The sequence below is a fragment of the Sus scrofa genome, chromosome 11 (genome assembly GCF_000003025.6).
Source record: "Sus scrofa isolate TJ Tabasco breed Duroc chromosome 11, Sscrofa11.1, whole genome shotgun sequence".
Classification (NCBI taxonomy): domain Eukaryota; kingdom Metazoa; phylum Chordata; class Mammalia; order Artiodactyla; family Suidae; genus Sus; species Sus scrofa.
Genome location: NC_010453.5, coordinates 6,459,335 through 6,482,354, shown reverse-complemented (window position 1 = coordinate 6,482,354; position 23,020 = coordinate 6,459,335). Strand labels below are relative to the sequence as shown.

General features: G+C 48.4%; 1 protein-coding gene across 8 annotated transcripts in view; it reads right to left on the bottom strand.

Moving 5' to 3' along the window:
* The window catches only part of MTUS2 (microtubule associated scaffold protein 2), a 496,219-nt gene that overhangs the window by 52,679 nt on the left and 420,520 nt on the right, over positions 1–23,020 (bottom strand). For all 8 annotated transcript variants that reach the window (XM_021065171.1, XM_021065174.1, XM_021065170.1 and 5 more), the window contains one exon: positions 12,942–13,008. In XM_021065171.1, the coding sequence (XP_020920830.1) occupies positions 12,942–13,008 (67 nt within the window). The remainder of the gene's footprint in view (positions 1–12,941; positions 13,009–23,020) is intronic.

The following is a 23,020-nucleotide window of genomic DNA, read 5'->3' as shown; positions in this document are numbered from 1 at the left end:
CTCGTGCGGAGCAAAAGCGTCCACACACGAAAGGCTACATGCTGTCTGACCCCATCTGTATGACGTCCAAGACTGGGCAAACTAATGTGGGGTGAGTGAAGTGGGTGCTTCAGAGGGAGGGAGCGGGTAGAACTGTCTGGAGAGAGGCCTGGGGGGACTGTCTGCAGGGACGCAAGCATCCTTGGTGCTGGGTGCTGATTATATGGATGTATTCGTAGGTCATCCAACACCTGAAAATGGAGCACATGCAGAACAAAGCGAACAATCTTTTTACATGGATGCACACAGTTAGCATTTTGGTAATCGTGATTCTTCCTTGCAATTTCGCGTTTCCCTCCTTTTGAAAGGAGGTTTTCTCTGGATTTTGAATTCTGGGTTTCTGTTTGTGTTTTTATTCTATCAGCAGTGTAACAATGTCATTCCACAGCCTCGGTCTGCTGGTTAACTGTCACTCACATCCTGTCCTCCGTGTGTGATGTGTGCCTTTCTCTGGCTGCCTTTGGTACTTCTTTATCTTTGGTTTTCAGCAGTTTGACGACGATGTCTTAGGTGTGGTTTATGTGTCTGAATTTATCCTGTTTGGGGTTCCCTGCTTCTTGAGTCTGCAGATTTCTCTTTTCAAACCAAATTTAGGATGTCTCTACACATCATTTTTTTCAAAAACAGTTCCCTGATTGCCGGCTTTTCTACAATCCAATTATGCGTCTGTTAGACTGCCTGAAACAGTCCCACAGGTCCTGACACTTGTTCGTTTTCTTTTCGTCTTTTTTCCCCTCTGTTCTTCAGGTTGGGTAACATCTGTGGATTGTCTTCAAGTCACGGACCCTTTTCCCTGCAGCCTCCAGTGAATTTCTCATCTCAGAGATTCAACTTCCGGGCTCTGACGCTTCCATTTTGTTCTTTTGTCTCTTGGGGCTCCCTACCTGGTTACCATATTCTTCTTTCTCTAAAAGTGAGTGAATATGTTTATGACAGCTTCCGAACATTTTTATCTGGTAGCTCCAACAGCTGGGTGATTTCAATACTCACGTCTATCAACTAATTTCTTCCTTGATTATGAGTTCTGCTTTTTGTAGGTCTAATTTTTTTTTTTGGCCACACCCATGGCACGAGGAAGTTCCCAGGCCAGAGCTTGAACCCACACTACAGCAGCGACCTGAGCCGCTGCAGTGACAATACCCGATCCTTAACCCACTGCACCACAAGGGAACTCCCTTGTAGGTCTGATTTTTAAAAAATTGCTCTTCAACATGATGGAACACCCTGGGGGGAGGGTCTCTACTTTGTCTCCCATTGATAGGTGTTGAGTTTTGCTGGCAGGCAGGTGATCCTTAGCCACCTTTGACTCTGCCTGACGTGGTTTTATTCTTTGTTAGGGTGGGTCCACTAGAGAGACTTACTCTCAGTTATGGGGTCATGGTCATGACTCCTAAAGCCAGGCCTGCCTCAGGCCGTGACCAAGCGGTCGGGATGCTCAGGAAGATCTCTCCACCCTGGCGGGGCTGGAATTCCCTCCTCTCCCCGCCCTGCACTGTCGCCGGTGCCTCCATCCAGCTCCATCCTGCAGCAGCCGCCCTCGGCCAGGCCTCCCTGGATACGTGCAGCTTATGCTTCATCTAAGATTCCCTGGGAATGCCCCGTTTAAATTTCTGGGGCCCCTTCTGCCCAGCTTACTGCTCTCCAGTGCTTGGCCCCACAATTTCTAGCGGCTTTAATCACCTGGAACTCTGGTTTCTCAGCTCAACGGATGGGGGTCCCTGCCTGGACCACCTCTCTGTGCAGTGGTCTGAGAGGTGACCCCGGGCGGAAAGCTGGGGCTAACAGGGGGCTCACTTAGAGTGATCCCTTTCTCCAAAGATCACAGGCCTGCGCTGTGCATCAATCACTCGGCAACAGCTGCCCCGTGGGGTTTGTGGCTTAGGGCTGTGGACAGTGAGACAGTCAGTCCAGTACGAGTTACTAGGTAGCAGCTGGAAGCAGAAGTCAGGGCACGCGTGGGTAGTTGGTGAGAGCAACCAGGTGATTCTAACGGGCCTCATCTCCTCCCCCGGGGACCCCTGGCTAAGCCTTACTGAGGTCCCAGAAAAGAAAGAGTTAAGCAGATGGCTGCCCGAGGCTGTCTCAGCGAGATGCCGTTATTACTTAGGGCACATGTTGGATTCTGGTCCACTAAGCAGTCTTCTGATTACAGTGTTAGCTTTCCAGGTAGATCTGCCTATAAGGAGACCTATCATTTCTTGCTGTAAATTAATAAATTGGGATTTTCCTCTTCCATATCAGGCTGTAGTAAACGTAGCTAAAAGGCGTTTTGTGGAAAGGCAGAGCCATTCCCGGTGCACTAACAGTCCCCACACTGAGCTGCCAGCTTGGTCTCTCCATCTGGAACCATCATCCTCATTAGCTAAATCCTGACCAAATTCTTCCTCACGCGCTTTTTCTTACGAAGAGAACAGCTGTGTCAAGAAGCCCTGAGATCATGATCAGATTCATGATCATTAAAACCTAGTAAGTCTTTACATGGCAACTTGCAGTGCAGAACAGGTCTGGTTCTCATCTTCTTCACCAGAATGAACTTCCCGGAGACCTGACATTGGCTGAAAAACTGCAATTTTGATCAAAAAGGTGACCTAAATCTACCATAGGCATATACTGCAACTTACATATTATTTTGTTCAATGAACTTCTAAATTAAGGGAAAAAACTGATAATACTCTTGAATCTGGCCATGGGGGTATCTGTGGTTACCTGAACAAGTGAGAATAATTTCACATTAGACAAGAAAAACCAAATGTTACAAAAAAAACCATGAAGAATCACTTTCTTTGTAATGATGAAGTCTAATATCCCAAATACTGCTCAGCTTTGTATGCAAGTAGTTTAAAGAGTTTTTTGGTTTTTGTTGTTTTGTTTGCTCTTTAGGGCCTCACCCACAGCATATGGAGGTTCCTAGGCTAGGAGTCGAAGTAGAGCTACAGCTTCCAACCTACACCAGAGCCACAGCAACGCGGGATCCGAGCCGCATCTGCAACCTACACCACAGCTCACGGCAATGCCAGATCCTTAACCCACTGAGCGAGGCCAGGGATTGAATCCGCATGCTTGTTTGTGCATTCTAGTTGGGTCTGTTAACCGCTGAGCCATGAAGGAGACTCCTAAAGAGTTTCATAGACAAACTCACTTGCCCTAAAAAGAAAAAAACAACTAGGAAGAAAGAACCACTGGTGTCTAATATCCCAAACACGGCTTGGCGTTGTATGCAAATAGTTCAAAGCGTTTCCAAGACAAAATCACTTGCCCTATTCCTCGGGCTTGGAGACTGCGGGATGGAAAAACGTGTCTTCACTCTTTTTCCCATTTCCCAAAGACGTCTCTTTTCACTCCTGGTCACTAACAGCTGCACCTTCTGGGCGCAGTCAAGTTTATAAAATGAAGCAATGCACGGCTCACCTTCAATGCTCTAAGCCCGAGACAGGGGCTCAAGATACAAAGAAAAAATAAGGAGGGATCCATGATGCGTGAGAAACTCACCAGTGGGAGGTGATTATATTTGCATAATTTGTATGTGATTGTCATGTAAAACATGATGTTTGGCAAGATGCTCTTTAGCAATTTTCAGGTTAAACCGATATCGCATGTCACGTGTCTTTCTCTTGCTTTATCTTATCTTCCCCCAGAGGCCAACTGAGATCTTAGGACACGAAGGCAGTGTGCTATGGTCATGGTGGGAAAGATAAGATCCCAGCTCCGTTATTCCTAATAGTTATGTGACCTGCTTCCACGCTCTGTAGCCATGATTCAGTTACTGTCAAAACAGGGATGGAACTCCCTACCTAACTGCCTATCCTCTAGGGTGGCTGTTGTCAGGATCAAATGAAATCATATGAGAAGAAGCCTTGAAAATGGCACACCACTGCAAACATTAGTATATGAATTCACAGCTTTGTGGAGGCAGTTGACTCCATATTTCAAAAAATGTCTTGACTTCAGGATAATTTACAGGCAGTCCTTGGTATCCTGACTAAATTCTAACCAGTCGATCTGGGATAAGGATTAAACCCACAGATTTAAAAATATTAACATTTGACCTATATCTCAAAGGATTATCTTCAGTCATAGAGGAGTAAATATTTTAGAGATTCACAAAATAGCCATCTCCATATCAAATAACTAGAAGATGCTGTACATATAGATTTCAAAGAATTTTACAAGGATCAAAAATAGGCTGCTGAAATCAGAATACATCACGGTCTCAAAGAACAAAGCAGTTTTTGCTCCATTAAGAATGGAGAGGCAATGAGGTCCTGCTGTGGCACACAGGGAACTATGTCCAATCACTTGTGATGAAACAGGATGAAAGATAATAGGAGAATAAGAGTGTGCACATGTGTGTGATGGGGCCACTTTGCTGTACAGCAGAAATGGACAGAACAATGTAAATCAACTACAATAAAATTTTTTTAAAAGAGGAAGTAGCAGTTTGGGGGAATTGTAGCTGACGATGTATTTTTCATGGCAACCAAACGTTGCCTCTCGTATTTTAAGGGCATCTGTGGTTTTGATATTCCTGTGCATGGGTAAGCACCTGTTTGAGATAGAAACTCAGGTGACTTTAGAAAATTACATTTACTGGAAGAAAATCGAATCAGGGCCGCTGACATCACCAGTCTGAAGATTTCTCAGCTCAGAACATCATTCTCCTACCCGGCGGGCAGGTAACTCCTGGACCTTGTCATGCTGAGTGGTCCATCTTGCAAAGAAAGCAGTATATCTGAAGCTCTATTGTCACACTCAAATTTCTGACAGCAGACTGTACCTGCTGGAGCAAGCCTTTTTCGGAGTAACACTGCCTGCCTCCTCGCCAGAGAACCCAGGAGAGTGATAGTTAAATAGTAAATACGTATCTGGGTGCCCTCCCCCGCCCCCCCCCCCCAAAGTTGTGGAGGAAATTGAGATGGCTCCACTCTGCTGATCAGAGAGGAGTTTGCATGCTGCAGATTTTTTTGCTTTTATTTTCACTCAATTTAATATAAATGTCTAATTATGTCGTGGTTCTCCTTGATTCATGTGTTAACTGTATGTTGTTTAATTTCCAAGTGTGTGGAGTCTTCCAGGGATTTTCATGCTGTTGATTTACAGCTGAATTCAGTTATGGTCCAAACCGTTCTGTATGATTTCAACTTTTTTATATTTGCTGAGGTTTGTTTGAAGGCTCAGCATACGGTCCACGATGTTCAGGGCTCCATGTGCATTTGAGAAGGATGTACATTCTGCTTGTCGGCTGGAATGTTCTATGAATGTCAATCCGGGCAAGCCGGTTGATACTGTGTTGGAGTCTTTTAAATCCCAACTGATTTTCTGCCTACTTGTTCTCTCAAGAGAGGCGTCTCCAACTGTAATAGTGACTTTGTCTATTTCTCCTTTCAGTTCCACCAGTTTTTGCTTCATGTGATGTGAAGCTGTAGTTTTAGGCACATGGATATGTAGTATGTTATGTCTTCGGGGTGACTGTGCTTAATCTTTACGTAACGGCATCTTCATCCTTAGTAACTGCATCGGCCTGAGGTTTACTTCGTGTGACGTTAACACAGACACCCCAATTTCCGTCAGATTGGTTTTAGCATGGCGTATTTTTCCCATCCTTTTACTTTTAAATATCTGTGCCTTTACATTCGAGGTGGGTGTCTCTTAGGCGGCACATAGCTGCATCTTTTTTACCCAATCTGGTAAACTGTCTTTCACTTGGTGTGCTTTCAAGAGAGATTTTTATAAATCAGAAAATGTGTGTTTTGTTTTTTTTTTTTTTGGTGATTCCAAGATTAGTTGTTTTTTTTTTTTTCCCCCCCGTGAGGTGTCTTCTTGGTTTCTGCATTTCAACTCAGCATTTTGAAGTTGTGAGAAAAAGGAAGACAGCAGAAGCTAATCTGATTTAGGGGAATTAACATATACTGCACCCCCAGCTTTCCGTCAAACAGTCTGGCAGATGCTCTGCTCTCGTTTACGTAGCGTGACGGGACTATCTTCTCCATCTTCCTGCCGCAGGCAAGCGAGGGCAGGTCTTCCCTTCCTCCTTAGTAAGGAAACATCGGGGTGAGGTCACCAAGGAAGAAGAGCACCTTTCCCAGCGCCCCTTGAGACCAGGCTCACCCCGTGACTTAGATCTGACCAATGAGATACAAGTTCCTGGAAACCTTCCCCCAAGAAGAGCGGGCCTCTGTTTCTGCTTCTTTGTTGATACCTCCTTCTTCCTCCCTACGGCCCGGACTGTGGCTAGGGTGACCATGTGGCATCCAGGGCTGACCACTGCCACACTGGACCATGAGAGGTCCCCCTGTCTTGGGGTTGGGAGGACAGCGAGATGCTGGAAGCCTGGCCCCCCAGGGATGCTGCCTCAGGGTGCTTGCCTCCAAATGTCCATATGAAAGAGGAATAAAAATCCATCTTGATTAAGCTGCCATTGTTCAGGGAGCTTGGTGTTTGCTCCTGAAGCCAGTCCTGATGGATGTAGTTGGGATGAATGAGCACGAACCCTGTCATAGAATTATACTCCACGGTTAGACAGACTCACAGTAGCATCTGTTAGGATTTCGTGTGGGAGTTTTACAGAATTGGGAAATAAGCGATTTTATGTTTATCTGATTTTTCAACCTACCAAATTAAAATCAACCCCAAAAATGTGGTGGCCAAGCTGGAATGCCGCGGTAAAGCTACACATGATGCGTAGAAGAATTGCAGACTGGGATTTAAGACTTGACTCTTGTCCCATACCAGCTGGGTGCTCTTAGGGAGGTCACTTAATCTTTCTGAGCCTCCACTTCCGATAAAGTAAAGACATCAACATCTATTTCATAGAGTCTCTCATTGGGTAAATAAAACAAAGCATGTGACAGAGCTTGGTAAGTACCAGGAGCACAAGGGATTATAATCATCAACTGGAAGGCATATTTTATGTCTGACTCTGGAAGGTAAAATCTTCGTACACATATGTGCAGGTCGTTAGTTATAAATAAGAATAAACTGAAAAGTTCATTCTATTCAGCAACTTACGAACATAATAACAATTTAGTGCTCATGGTCACAATTTAGATTTCTGTCATACCTTTCTATCAAAACTCTCAGAATTCTTTTTTTTTTAAATTATTTTTATTTTTTGCCTTTTCTAGGGCTGCACCCGCGGCAGATGGAGGTTCCCAGGCTAGGCGTCGAATCGGAGCTGTAGCTGCCAAGCCTACGCCACAGCCACAGCAATGTGGGATCCGAGCCGTGTCTGCAAACTATACCACAGCTCACGGCAACGCTGGATCCTTCACCCACTAAGCAAGGCCAGGGATAGAACCCGCAACCTCATGGTTCTTAGTCGGATTCGTTAACCACTGAGCCATGTCGGGAACGCCTCAGAATTCTTTAATATGTCATTATTGCATGTTACAGAAAACATTCAGGTAATTTTTTGCTTTTTGCTTTGTTTCAATAAACTGATTTTAAAATGTGGATTTAACCATTTAGTTTCCTGTGCAGTACCTGAGAAACTTTGCCAGAATGACTGCTTTGTTAAATACTGCTTTCTGATTTAAACTATACCGCACGAGTTCAGTGTTTTTTTGTTTGTTTGTTTGTTTGTTTGTTTGTTTTTTGTCTTTTTTTGCTATTTCTTTGGGCCGCTCCCGCGGCATATGGAGGTTCCCAGGCTAGGGGTCGAATTGGAGCTGTAGCCACCGGCCTACGCCAGAGCCACAGCAACGCGGCATCCGAGCCGCGTCTGCAACCTACACCACAGCTCACGGCAACGCCAGATCGTTAACCCACTGAGCAAGGGCAGGGATCGAACCCGCAACCTCATGGTTGCCAGTCGGATTCGTTAACCACTGCACCACGACGGTAACTCCCAAGTTCAGTGTTTTTAAACGTGTTTGGCAGAGAGGCAGAGGCAAGGTCCAGCTTAAGTCTGAAGCTGGAAGAAGACGAAAACCCTGTGGGCCTGGCTTGGGAGGAGCCAGAGCGGAGGCTGTGCGACGTTTAAGAGAGGAGGGGGGTGACAGAGGCCACCCATGGAGGCAGAAGGCACCTCTGCCCATCAGCACTGTGAACCGGGGCAGAGCCACTAACTAAGCAGCGGGGTGACGGGGGTCTTTAGAGAGGAGGGGCCGTTTCACGCCACACCGAGGCAGCCTCGGCTTCGAGCAGCCCTGAGGAAGGGACCTGGTGGGACGCGCGCAGTGGGGTTCGTGTTGTTCCGACTTGTGTCTGCACGTACGTTTCCACAGGAGTCTGGTCTGGCTGGGAGAGCACTGGGGACAAGGGGTGAGAGCCAGGGGTGCCATTTAAACCGAGCTATTTATTGTGGGCCTTTCTGTCCGGTGGAGTTCATCTAACTCATGTTTTTTAACTCATATTTTTTATATCTCAGGTTTTGTAACAAGGCAGCTTTGCTGCAGAGAGGCTCAAAAGCATCTTCCTGAGCCGGTCGACAACCGGAAGCAGAAGGTCTTGAAAGGAAATAATCTGCTTCCAGGAAGAACATCCCACACGTCTGTTTCAGCATCTACCCATGTAAGAATGAGCCTTCAGTTACCCCACACCTGACCTCCGAATTTGAAGAATCTCCCTCATCCAAAAAAAATCAAGGCTCATATTTTAAGAACGGCATTTTCTGGGAAATGTTAAGACTGTATTAAATAGATTTCCAGAATCTCTGCTCCTCCTTCCCTGGACGTGGTGCTGGATTCTAGTTTCTTGCAGACCCCAAGGGCCCTTTTATCCCGCAAGTGCTATAGTTTGGGGCAGGCTTTTTCAAGGACAGACACAATTGAGGCCAAATCCAACATCAAGGCAAGTGCCATCAACCCTGGAAGGTGATTTGAGGATGAGAAGCTTTCGAGAGGATGACCAGAGATCCTTGTCCCCATAGGAGAAACAATGTAACAAAGATGACAGCAATTTCAGCCACTCTGCAGGGACTCCACTCTTGGACCAGAAAAGGTGCCTCCAAACTACATCTTGACATACGACTGGATACCGTGTATCTCTTTTCAGATATGTGTGTGTGCGCGTGTGTGTGAAAGAGGAAAGGAGATTGATTTAACGTCCTATTAAAAGGGAACCCTAGCTACACTGAGATGAAATCCACCCTCAGCTTCTGTCCTGATTTACAGAATAAATATCAAGGATACTGCACATGTACGTGAGCTGAAAACCCATTGGAAACCCAACATTATTGGTCTATGCGTTTGAAAATATATTCCAAGAAAATAAAACCAGAGGAGAAAAGTAATTGGCAAAAAATACGCTCATCGTGGTGTAACAGCAAAAAATGGTAAAAACCCAAAGGGCAAGCGTAGCCGATTCTCTGACGAGCGTGACAGGCGTTTTACAGCTATTAAGCTGCACCTGTGAAAAGTGCCTCCTGATCCACACAAAGGCGAGTGGGTTCTCCTTTCCGAAGGTTTGCAGAATGGGTGGGTAACGCCTCAACACGGTCATGGCGTCCATCAGTTTAGGGGACATTCACTGGGGGCAGCTCCTCAATAACTGTGCTCGCTCCCTTCCTACATGCATCTACCTGCATCTCAGTCACTGTCCAGGTCCATCTCCATGAGCCGCTCCTGCATGGAGTCTTTGACTGTAAGCTCCTTGAGGACATGGGCTGTGACTTGTCCGCCTATAGCACCAGGTTGGAGCTAACCCACATGGTATCTCTGTCCCAATTAGAAAAAAGCACCCCTTCCTGTGGGGGACAGCAGCTCCAGGCCCGGGCTCAGGGCTTGGTGAGTGGCTGCGATGTGGATGCACTTCAGCCCCGACTCAGAAAGCTGCCCACTGCAGGTATGACCTATTTCACCATCCGTGGTGAGGACCCTGTGGCTGGCACAGACGAGGCACCTAAGAAACATGTGCTGAATGAACGGATGGAATGAGATTAAGAAGAGCTAAGCTTTTCTCCCGGTACTTCTCACAGACATCCCAGTTTTAGCCAAGATCTTCCATCAAGTCTCAGGTTCTCCATCTCTCAAACGTGGGGAACAGTCTGGAGTCATGAAGACCTGGACCGCCTCTGCCCTGCTGTGACTCCACGCCTGCTGCCTAAAGGTGCTCAGGACACTGTCAAATGAAGCCATCACTCTCCAGAGCTGGGCGGTACCTTGGACAGTTACCTTGGCGAGGTGTGGTGGGAGACTCTATCGCCTTGGCCAGGTGTGGTACCATACCATATCGATAATACATATTGGTCTTCGTTCTTGGAGCTCCTAAAACCCTTTGGATCTCCTGCGTGACAGGCATGCCTTTTGTCTTTATAAGGAGCCCCTTCCCTGAGGTTATGCTAATAAGACGACTTACTGTGCGGCCCTTCGATGGCCTCAGGATGGGGCTGGTCACAGGAAAGGTGATGAGAGGCTTGGAACTTTCAGCTCCACTCACCAAAGTCTTGGGAGAGGGGATGCTGGAGGATGAGTTATAAATATTCTTGAACAAGAGATTCAGAGAGCTTCCAGGCTGGTGACCACAGCCAGGTGCTGGGAGAGAGACCCGCCCTGAGAGGGTGTGGCAGCTGTGCCTTGGCCTCACCCTCAAGGACTCTGTCGCCCCAGGGAAGGGCCTGGGAATCCACGTTCTAAAAAGCACTCCAGGTAATTCTACTGTGCACCAGGGCTGGGAACCACCAGGAAAGCTGATTCTGGCCAGGTGTGAAAAGCCTTTGTTTGAATTTATGCACCTCAAGGTACGGCCAGCAGATACTGGTAGCATTAGGGCAGCATTTTAATGGCCGTGAAAGATTTCAGGCAGCAATGTTTAGAGCTGAGGGATAGGCCAGCCCAGTTTTGGAATCTGTAACAAGTGCCCCTAAAGTAGTCTAACTTTTTGCAGCTTCTTTTCTTTCATCTATATCAGAACTCACGATCTCTAGAAATCCCACCTCCCTCCCCCCACAGAGCACCTGCCGTGGCCACCACGGACTCAGCTGACAAGAGGTCCAAGATGAGGGTGGGGCTGGCGGAAAGGAGCCAGGACTGACTGTCTCTCCACGCGATCACTGGAAGGTCAGGTTTCTAAGCTTAATTCCCTTCGCCTTTGAGGGCAGAGCTCAAAGGTCAAGGCACTAGAATCTATGACAATGCAGTTATCAGCTGATCCCCTGCTCCCCGTCTTCCTCCCTCGCAAATGCAACCTCTACAGAGGTTCACGTACTCACTGCTCAGGTGTCTGTGGGGGCTGGAGGCTGAGCTGAGAGGCCGGGGCCGCGGTGCTGCCAAAGCCTCCCCTCCCCCACACCCATGACTTTCCATTTGGCAGGTGAAGTCTGGCTCTGTTCTTTGCATTAATGCAGACATCAAATAAGGCGTAAATCCAAAACCCCAACAGGATCCCTGCACAGCCCCCGCTGCACACAGAAGCTTCGGGAAAGCACAGAGGAAAGCCTGGGAGGTGGGGGACTCTGGGTCTGGCACACCCCACACACCCCACCGGCCTGGGTCAGGACCAACACCCTGGATCCAGAGCTTGTCCGAAGGGTGCAGACGTTGCTCTGGAGGGTCCAGCCTACAGTGGACCACCTCGTCCTCTCTTCAGACTGAGGGTGCCACACACCTAAGTGTCACCAGAGCCACCTTTACTGCAGCCTCATCATCACTCTGTTCTTGAGTCAAATTTCCCTTTGAGAAAGCGAACCCGAGCGACAGAGACGCAAGCCACCTTGCCCTGCCTGGACCTCAGTCGCGTTCCCCAAAGCCCAGGAACCACTGCAAACTCAAGCCATTTCCCAGGGAGACACACGCCCTTGGCCCCGGGCTCCATGGGAGCTCCTCTGCAAACGCTGCGTTTCCCTTCCTTGGGCCTCTCAGAAAACCTCCAAGTGGGTTCACCCATGGGGCTCCTTGCCTGGGATGCCCAGGGGAGGCCCCCGGAAGCCATGCCACCATGCTGCTGCCTCCGTCACACTGGGGGAGGCTGGGGAGGGGGCTGTGACTTGTGGCTGATCTGCCTCAATGGCAAAATAAATTGCAAAATGCATGGCAAAAAAACAAAGGAAAATATTTTTTAAGGTTTTTAAAAAAAAATGGGTGGGGGAAGGCATGTTTGGAAATCACTGCTTTCGTCCTTGGGGCCTGGGTGCCCCGGGGAAGCGTGGCCTTCAGACCTGGTGCCTATTTGCACGGCTGGTCTGGAGAGAGAGGCCACCCGGCGAGGGTGGCTGGGGCTGCTCAAGTCCCTCTGCTCATGGGGGAGGCCGTCACTGCACAGTGGGCTGCCCCCAGGACCACAGCGGAAGGAGGGGACAGGCTCACTGTCCAGAGGGCGGCAGGCCATGGGGACCAGGTCACGTTTCTTCCCCTTTGCTGGAGTCACAGATCCCAAGAGAGAGATGGGCTCAAGGATCGGGAACACGGCACATTCTCGGTCCATCTCTTAGGATGTGCCAGGGTCTGGGGAGCATCCGGTCATGGGCAAGGTCTCCCCTGGTTCAGCCGGAACTGCACCAGCCCATCAGACAAAGAGGAGGAGCTTCAACAGGAACCCGGGCAATTTTCAAGCCATCCAGAGCCGCGTTCCGTACCTCGTTCTAGATCACAGAGTATGTGACGGTGGGGAGCATCCTTGGTTACCTGTCAAAGCGGAGCTGCTTCTCGTAGAAACTGTATCTGCCTGGGGGTGGGGTCGGGGGGGTGGATGGAAGGGTGTCTGTCACTGCACCCCACGCAGAGGATGGACACGAGGCCATCTGCGAGGAACAGGGGAGTCGGGCACCATGGGGAAGCTGCCTCTATGACAACGGAGACCAAACCAAGGCTTGCTGCGAGGCTACGAGAACCCACCGCTGGGGAAGGCACTTCCTTCGGTCCAGGCAGCTTTGCTCTGGTTACTACCCGAGATGTAACCGCTTTTGTGACACATGCGCAGGCAGCAGGAAAAGACAGTCGTACATCCCTCACTGTCAAGGCCCTACTTACCAACTTCATCCCTGATGTTCGCAAGTTCGATCGACAGCTCTTTTTCTTTCTCAAGGGCACTTTCGCTCTGCAAAAAACAAAACGGATACCGAGAGTCCCCTAGGTGTAGGCTAGAGAAGCACTTGCACATGTGTAATTCATGAATCACAGTAAGCAAATATTTACACGTCGAGCTTTTAAGGAGATAATTTTCTCATTATATAAGCATATAAAGAACTTATAAAGGCAAGTCTGACTCATTCATTTGTATCACATTCAAATCACAAAGCTTGTCGTATCATATTAATAACACTCAGCGTTGTGCTTTTCTCTGTATTTACTCTTGTATCATTCTACCGTAATTATCTGCATGTCTACGTCCTACATATCAATCTCCTGTTATAGCTTATTACACATTTTAGTTATTGTCACTATTACAAGATTTTTGACACGAAAATGTCCACGCCATTATTTCTCTGAGGGACAAACACTTATTTTACCAACTGTCCCCTTAAACTTACCCTTTTGTCCTTATGTGCCCCCTTAGCTGCCTAATGAATGAGGAGCAGAAAGCCCAACCTGAAACATTTCTCTTTGTAATGAGACCAACACCAAACCTTAAGGGTTCCCAGTTTTTGTGTTCCACCCTCTGCATCAGTAGAAGGAAAAAGAGGAAAATTCACACTCCAAGTATTATTTGCTGCAAAGAATGCCATTTGGAACTAAATGACTGCTTGGCTGTTTTCAAATCTGACACATACTATGACATAAAATAGAGGAGGTGCAGGTGTGATTCAGCACAAATATTTATGTTTGTTATGATTTTATTACTACTAATAATAACCAGGAAAGATGTGTTATACAAATTCTCTTTGAGTCAGAGGGACCAAAAATGCAGGCTTTCAAGGAAAGGGTTTCTCACTCTCTAGAAGGAACACGCTCCCAAAGCAAACGTTTCCAAGGAGGGAATTTTGGCTAAAATGCATACCGGATATCCAGCCGGAATATCATCAGGACCTCAGGACCTCGTGAAGGCCCTCCCTTCCTCCCTTTCTTTCTCTCAATGGCCACACCCTGGCCTATGGAAGTTTCTGGGCCAGGAATTGAATATCTGAGCCACAGCTGCAGCAATGCCTGATCCCTTAACCCACTACACTGGGCTGGGGATCAAACCTGCACTTCAGCAGCAACCCGAGCTGCCGCAGTAGGATTCTTAACCCACTTCACCACAGCAGGCACTCCCATGAATGCTTTTTTTTTGTCTTTTTCTGTCTTTTTTAGGGCCACCCCTGCGGCATATGGAGTTGCCAGGGTAGGGGTAGAATCGGGAGCTGCAGCTGCAGGTCTACACCACAGTCACAGCAATGCGGGATCCGAGCCAAGTCTGCAACCTACACCACAGCTCACAGCAACGCCGGATCCTGGATCCTTAACCCAACAAGCGAGGCCAGGAATGGAACCTGCATCCTCATGGATGCGAGTCGGGTTCACTAACTGCTAAGCCATGACTGGAACTCCCTCTTTCTTTATTAACTTCCTTTTTTTTTTTGGTCTTTTTTTTTTTTTTGCCATTTCTTGGGCGCTACCGTGGCATATGGAAGTTCCCAGGCTAGGGGTTGAATCAGAGCTGTAGCCACCAGCCTACGCCACAGCCACAGCAACGCGGGATCTGAGCCACATCTGCAACCTGCACCACAGCTCATGGCAATGCCGGATCCTTAACCCACTAAGCAAGGGCAGGGACCGAACCCACAACCTTATGGTTAACCACTGAGCCACGATGGGAACTCCTTATTAGCCTCTTGTGACTTTGATTTCAGCACCTCCAGGCAATCTGTGCTGAGTGGGAATAGAGAGCTGTCACGATCTTGTTTCTCTGTCTGCTGTGTTTAGACCCCAGTGACACGTGTGCTATTTTAGGTTGATAGCAGGGTCTCAGGTTATCCAAAAGGCATTTGCTAAGCAACATCAGAATTTCATGCCAAAATAAAACTCTACTTGCATGATCAGCTGAGAGCTATTTTAATCATAGGCATTAACAATGATTAAGTCATGGTTCTCTTAAGACTACTGTAGCAGAGACACGCCCTTGAGGGCAGTGGACCCCACGTCACTCCTGAAGCTCCCTCCTTCATCCCCGCCCTCAGCATCCCTGCCTTCCCTGGATGTGAAGGCTGGCAATCACCCCCAAGAGCACACATTCTCCTGATCACTTCATGATGCTGCCTCTAATGCCACACCCACTGTGCAGGGTTGACTGAGGGTAAATAAATGAGGGTGCCTGAAGCAGCTGAACGGTCCCTGGCACCCACAAGCTCTGGACACGTGCTGGTTGTTATTATGACTCTGTTGTTTCCATTTGACACCTGGTAGGTAGCAGGTGCTCTTCTATACCGAGTATCTGAGTGTGTTTAGAATTGGCATGTGTCTTATTCTCTGGGTTTTTCTTTAAAGCACCTTTTGGCTTTGCCCTGATTCTCCTCTAAGTTCAAAGACGAGAGAACCCAGAACAGGGAAAGTGTCTAACCAGACCGATCAGATGCCAGCTAACAGCAATATAATGCAGCCCGCCGACGGTTACCTGTTAAGAAAACCTGGTATTCCAGAGAGGGTACGTTCCAGGATGTACCCTGAAATGAGGGGGAAAAAATAACTCGTTCCTACTATCAGGAATAATTTCGAAACTCAGCTCCTCGATTCCTAAGCACAGAGAACTGTGTCCTTATCACAACAGAAGTAGCACCACACCCTGAGAGGTGCAGACTCAGACGAGGTTAGGCAGGGAGCAAACAGAACATAAGACAACTGGCGCTAATTTCTAACCCAAAGCCAACGTCTCCCTCAGCTCCTGCACAGCCCCGGGATGGAGCCCTGGGATGAAGGATGTTATCTGGGCAGAGGCATCCAGCGTCGCACCCCAGCACAGCCCACTTCCCGGCCCCGGGAGAATCAGGCATTTGGAGAAGAAGCGGCCCGAGGGTCCAGCGAGGGGCACAGGTCCTGGTGGGAGATGGTGCTGATACTGCTGATGAAGATGTGTGGACTCGATGCCTCAGAAGAAAAGTCTCTGCTTTGGCAGAAATGCAAGTGACAGAATCAAAGAAGACAAAGGGAGGGGCGGGAAGGGAGAGAGATGAGATGGGAAACAGGGAGAGACCAGTGAGATGAGAGACCCTGCATCCTCCCCCCTTGGGGAAGCAGGCGGGAGAAGCTGAGCCATAACCCACCCCAGCCCCAGCCCCTGCCTCCCACAGGTGCGGACACCACCACCAACCAGTTCAAAGTCATCGCACAAGCTCACAAGGAAGAGTCAGCTGCCAAAGACAGGAAACGAACCCGGCGGCTAAAGTGTCGAGGGAAATAACTACGCTCGGGTGAGGTCTGCGGGTTAGTATGTCAGTACTAACTAACCTTTACAGAACACGTTCCAGATGCCAGGCACCGAGAAAGCCCCTTTCTTCACTGACTCCTCAAATACTGTTAAGTGGGTCCTGAGTTTTATTTCCCATTTTGGAGGAAAAACTGGGGCTCTGTGGTCGGTTAACCAGCCAAGGAACCTGTACAAGCAGCCAGGAAGTGGTAACACAGGAGTTTTAAGCTAGGACCCCCACTCTTCATCGAACGCTAACACACAGGACAGCGGCCCCCGCGGACCCATGCTCGTACAGACCCGACCTCAAGATCCAGACCAAGCCAAACCTCGGACTGGATCTGTGCACTCAGGACCACCCCACTTTCTGCAAGTAGCTGGAAGAGAGGCAGGGCCCGCCCCTGATCATTCTGTTTCGATGAAAACACCTCCTGGCTCCATTCGCACCCCATCCCACTCCCGGCCTCCCTGTATCTGTCCTTGGTGGGGATGTGTCGGTTGCGCTTCACTTCCTTTCAGGTCTAGCCTACGTGGGGCTGTCACGTCTGATGAGGTGGCAATTTAGCCTCTCCACCCCCCCCCCCCCGGCCCCTACACCGGACAGCCCTCTCTGTCCCCTGCCGACGGCCTCCCAACGCATTCCTGCTGAGGATGCTGGCACAGCGCAGCTCTGCTCGCTGAGCCAGAGCAGCTTGGCGGCAGCTCTCCCTCCTTAAGTGCTTGTGTATAAAATGGTATCACCTCCTCTACTTTGTGAATTCTCTGCGTCAATTAAGTTTCTGTTTACTGCAAGCCAAACCAGAATGACGCAGCGCTGCCCAGCACTGGAATGAGTCAACAGCCAGGACCGCAGGGACGCGGCTCGTGGGCAAGAAGGGGACCTACAGGCTATTTCCACTCTCTGCTCCCGGCCTGCAAGAGGCCCCCTTCTGCCTGGCTCAGCAGAGCCCTGCAGCAGCCGTCCTGCAAGGCCCTGAGGTTGTGCGGAACGTGCACAAGGGAGGCTGCCCCAGAGTCTCCCTTTGAAAGGATCTTACGCAGCCCCCCTCCCTCCCCACCCCAAGCCAGGTCCTGGTGATGACACGGTGGGATGGCTGAAATATGAGCACGGCCTCCTCGACGGCCGAGTTAGATCAGTGCTTCCCTACATGGGGAATGAGGGGAAAATTCCTCACCGGTGCCAAGCACACGAGTCCCCACGCTCAGTCCAATGGGCTAAAAATAGAACTCGGTAGGAGGCATCCGATCCCTCCCAGTGACACAGTCCAGGCATCGCAAAGTCAAAGAAGGCCATCATTCCTTTGCAATTACTGTTTACTCGAGGACAGGCTGCCCTGAAAAGGGACCCCGGAGAACATTTGTCTCGGCCCCACATCGGCAGCGGTGTCTCCTGAGCTGCCTCTCGGAATGGGTAGCGCATCGCTCCTGTGCACCCTGAGCCGTCCTTTGCTTTAGGGTGGGCCTCTGCACTCAGGAATGGAATCTGCGCTGCGCCAGCTCCATGAAAGAGCCAAGCCTCCCCTCCACCGTGGGCACCCCAGGTCTGCTGCGGGGAAGCCTCCATTTCTTCTCAGACATGGTGCTGCAAGCGCGTGAGAAATGCAGCCGTTGATCTTTCTTAGCTACAGAAGCCTGGCAAAGCGTACAACCTGCGGACCATTCCATATGTCCAAGCCCCAAGCCATCCTGTCCCACTCTCTGATGTCACCTAGCATGGGGCTTGTGCAGGTGGGGGCGCTGCTCCGGTGCCATGGATGGAACAGGAAGTGAAACTGCCTGTCCTTGTCGGCATGTGACCCTCCCTCGGGCATCGGCCGCCGGAGCCCCCCTCCCATTAGAAACCAACAGAACAGCCTGGTGGTTGTTAAAACCGAATGTTGAGTCAATCTGAGGTGTTTTCATCCCAACTGATCCAGAAACAGGAAACTGATCCAGCATAACACACATTTATTGAGAGCCCATTGTGTGGCAGAGGACACACCAGGCAAGATACTTCTGCCTTCAAGCCGAAGCATCTTCCAGAGAGTCAGGAAATGAGGAAGTGACTGCAAGACAAGGTGATGTAATTCAACCAGGCAGGGCTGGTCCGGACACGCCTGAGACCAGAGCACCCCAGGCAGAGGCCAGGCGGACCAGCGACACAAAACAGCACCTGGGGCTATTTCTGGGAAGCTCTGTCACCCCCATTGATGGTCCCTTCTTTCCTTGACAAGTGTCTGCCTCTGGTCTGACCGTCCCGGAAAGAATGCTCGATCAGCTACGATGGGGACTGATGACAGTTTCGTAAAATTTACGATGGGTTCTGAGTAGCGCCTGCTTCCCCACCTGATCTTTTTTATAAAGAGGGGCCTTTGTATGTAAACCTAGTGTGTGTGTGTGTGTGTGTGTGTGTGTGTGTGTGTGTGTGTGTGAGAGAGAGAGAGAGAGAGAGAGAGAGAGAGAGAGAGAGAGAGAGAGAGAGAGCACGCGCAGGCCTAAAGACTCCGAACTCATCTTTTTAGTCTGCCCTGAAATCAGTACAGACCAGGAAAATTCAACCACGTGAGCTGGGCCACTTTTTCTCAGACTAAACAGAAGAACCATAATGAGTTACATTAAAAACCATAGGGATTTTTTTGTGGCTCAGCAGGTTATGAACCCTACTAGTATCCATGAAGATGTGAGTTTGATCCCTGGCCTCGCTCAGTGGGTTAAGGAGCCGGCACTGCCGTGAGCTGTGCTGTTGGTCGCAGATTCGGCTCGGATCTGGCATTGCTATGGCTGTGGTGTAGGCCAGCAGCTGTAGCTCTGAGTCAACATCTAGCCTGGGAAACGCCACATGCCACAGGTGCGGCCCTAAAAAGCAAAAAAAAAAAAAAAAAAAAAAAGATTGGTTTTGTTCTATGAGTTCAACTTAGGTTTGAATTTTACATGGCAGAACTTTGTCTTCAAAGGGAACTATTTTCCTTTGAATTTCAAAAGGAACCGGCCACAAGGTGACATCGACGGACCACAGAAGTCTTCAGCGTGGTTCTCCTATCACCTTTTGTGAATACTGCATTCATTTTTAATATTAATATTGTGAAGAGGGGCCAGATTCATAATACAGCTCTGTGGAAAATTCCTTTGGGAGGTGGACTGACCTTTAATCCATTTTAGTTATTATGGCTTGAAGGCAGCAGTGATGCCATGCCTTGACTTAATCAATAAGTCTTATTTCTTTCACATATAATTAACACAGGCCACTGCATTTCATGTCTGCGTTTCTGCTTGGAAATGAAATTTAATATAGGCTGGTCAAAGGGACAGCATCATTCACATTGAATATTCTTAAATACATGTCAGTGTCTAGTCCTGTGGAAAATGAGCAAAGCCATATCTGGTTTCGAAAGAAATCAGGCTGATCAAGATGCCTCCTTCCAGCCTTCGCCCTTGTGCCAGGGAGTCAGTGGCTGCAAAACATCCTGCTCACCCAAGAGGCTGGGTTAACAGGGGGGACGTCAGACCATACCTGGATGACCAAGGAACAACCGGGAGGGAGAGAGACCTAGGGGGGCTCAAGAAGAAGGAATGTGGCTTCAAAGAAGTAAGGCCGGAAATTCTGGATCCCAGAGGAAGCAAAAGAAAAGGAAACTTAGCCAGAACCTTGATTTTTAATTCGTTTACATATCACTGAAGAAGTCTCTCGATCTTTCTGGATTCTAGCTTCTTTTTTTTTTTTTTTTTTTGGTTTTGTTTTGGTTTTTTTTGTCTTTTTGTCTTTTCAGGGTCGCACCCAAGGCACATGGAGGTTCCCAGGCTAGGGGTCTAATCAGAGCTACAGCTGCCGGCCTACGCCAGAGCCACAGCAATCCCAGATCCGAACCGCGTCTGTGACCTACACCACAGCTCACAGCAACGCCGGATCCTTAACCCACTGAGCAAGGCCAGGGATCGAACCTGCAACTTCATGGTTCCTAGTCGGATTCGTTTCCTCTGTGCCACAACGGGAACTCCAGGATTCTAGCTTCTTTTAATGACCTTCCCAGAGGTGTCACTGTCCTATCGCCCCTGTATACCTGGGAGAAGCAGGGAGATGCCTTCCCCCAACTCACGCCCCTACCAAGAATTTAGAGAAAAGGTAAATAAGATTAGCCTCTGAGATGATAACCAACACACACAAGATTGGGGTAGAGATACGCAAAGCAAAGGGACAGGACTGTCCCTGAGGCAGCAGGACAAGGGGGCCGAGGGTTGGAAGTTGCAGTAGAGGAAGCAAAGCAGAGGGAACTTGGAAGAGGCAGGTCGCCATGGCTTCGAACAATCGCACATTCTCCCAGGTGACTTCCGGCTGAAAGGGTGATGGGACGTGGACCCGCCAGGCTCTGGGGCCACTGGATGCCTAAAGAACGTTCCACCCACATCGAAGCTTCTCATGAAGCCAGACTTTGAAAAGAAATCACAGGTTTACTAGGCGTGCAATCATTCCCTTGCTCGTCAGTTAAAACCACAAGTTGGCTTTCTAGCTGTATATCCAGTTGATTTCTCTTAGTAACTCAACATTCCCAAGAATGACCCACTCTGGGAGGTGTCTGTCAGTGCAGAGCCACTGGTTTGAGCCTGGACCTCGCTGAGGCCATCAGTGGACAGACTCCCGGTCATCTATCTGGGTGACCCAGGGGACTCCCCGGGTCATACCTTTCCTTCCAAATATCTGCCGAATAAAACTTTCTGTAAACTGCCTTTCTGCTCAAGTCCAAAGGATCCCTACTTCTTATTAACTCAGGTTAGAAAGCCCAGGTCTGTTTTCAGCCTGGAAAACATATTCCCACAGACCCTACATGCTCGTATGTCCTGATGTTTGCTCTGCTCTTTCACCAAAGGGGGCCCAAGCATCTTTCACCTGCACTCTTTACTAAGAGGTACAGGCCTCCTCCAAACTCCACTCCATTCCTCAACAGGCAAGCCAGGATCCGCCTTTTCCAAGAAACTCTGCCTTTGATTCCAGCACTGATTTCCTTCTCCTTTCACTGGATTCCAGAAGCAGGTATGGTCAGTACCACCGAATGTCCACTTAATTATACTCCAGTCTTGCACTCATGTTTTAACTGCTCTGTTACTTCTGCCTATCCCACTTACCATTTTTCTGGAAAAGGTGGAAGTACCACCAAACAAATAACTGGCAAACACCACAGGACAGGCTGGGTCTTTTTTTTTTTTTTTTGGTCTTTTTGCTATTTCTTGGGCCACTCCCGCGGCATATGGAGGTTCCCAGGCTAGGGGTCCAATCGGAGCTGTAGCCACCAGCCTACACCACAGCCACAGCAACGCATGGGTCTTTTAATAATTTCTCGAGAGTGCCCATAACAGCTGAGTACGGTGTAAACCAGCAATAAACACTGTCAATGAACAGGTGTTTTTAAAGTTAAAATAGTTAAGCACAATCAGCTTTTAAAGACCATTTATTCACTTGCTAAGTTTTTACTTGTTTTATACTCTAGATAAAAGTCCGTAGTTCCCCCTCAATAAATTCATGTGAAAGAAGCATCTTTAGATTTCTATTTCCAAGCCCATCTCTGAAATCGATGCCCTAAAAAGTATCTTTGATTATCTCCCTACTCTTTCCAGAACCCGTTCAGTTGAACTAGGATCTGACGGCTAAAGACATTTTTATTTCTCAAAATAAACTTTTCTATTTTGTATCTATACAAAGTTCTGAGGGAAGCGTTCTTTTACTTTCTTCAGGTTTATGAACATGGGCTAAAGTCACCAGAAATAACTCTAATCAAACATTTTATCAGGTCTTTTCCAAACCACGTTGATGCTGCGATTGTGAGAGCTAACAGCAGACGGAAGGCTTTTATTGTGGGATTTAAAAGGGTCCTGATTTCCAGGGTTTGAGATCGGAATCGAATCCCATAATAGCCCCAGGATTCAATGCCTGGCCCAATCAGTAATGACTGAATAAACAAATGATTTTAGCACACTGCCTGCAAAGCTATCCTCGAAGGTGGGTAACTAAATAAAACAGTGAATGTTTTAATTAAAAAAAGGAAAGGCCGTCCTTCCTCAAATGAGCACCTATAAACACACATCTACAAAACCTCCCATGGGAATACCGTCCTAAAACAGAGCCAAGAAATGTCAAGAATGGTGAGAACGTTGATAAACTCTGCGTAAGCGTGCCAGTTTTCATCAGGAAAGAATACTCTGCCTTAAGTTTGAAGTTTCAAAGCTAAAACGTTTGAAAAGTCACTAAACATCACACTAGCAAAAAGATGATACACGGAGTTCCTGGGGTGGTGCAGCAGAAACAAATCCAACGAGGAACCATGAGGTTGTGGGTTTGATCCCTGGCCTTGCTCAGTGGGTTAAGGATCCGGTGTTGCTGTGAGAAGTGCACAGACGCAGCTTGGATCTGGCATTGCTGTGACTGTGGTGTAGGCTGGCGGCTACAGCTCCGATTTGACCCCTAGCCTGGGAACCTCCCTGTGCCGCGGATGCGGCCCTAAAAAGACATTAAAAAAAAAAAATGACACAGCATTTAGTTCTCTTCCTAAAATCCCCAATTCAAAGAATGACACAGGGATAATATTTTTTAAGAACCTAATCTGAAACGAAAGAGGACGAATTCACTTTAAAATATATTTTCTTAAAAAAGACCTTTAATCAGCTTCTATTTCTAAAACTTTTGTACCAGAGCTGAGAAATACGAATATTATAATATTGCCGCACCTGTGGCAAATCCTTCCCTTTTATAACAACTATTGTT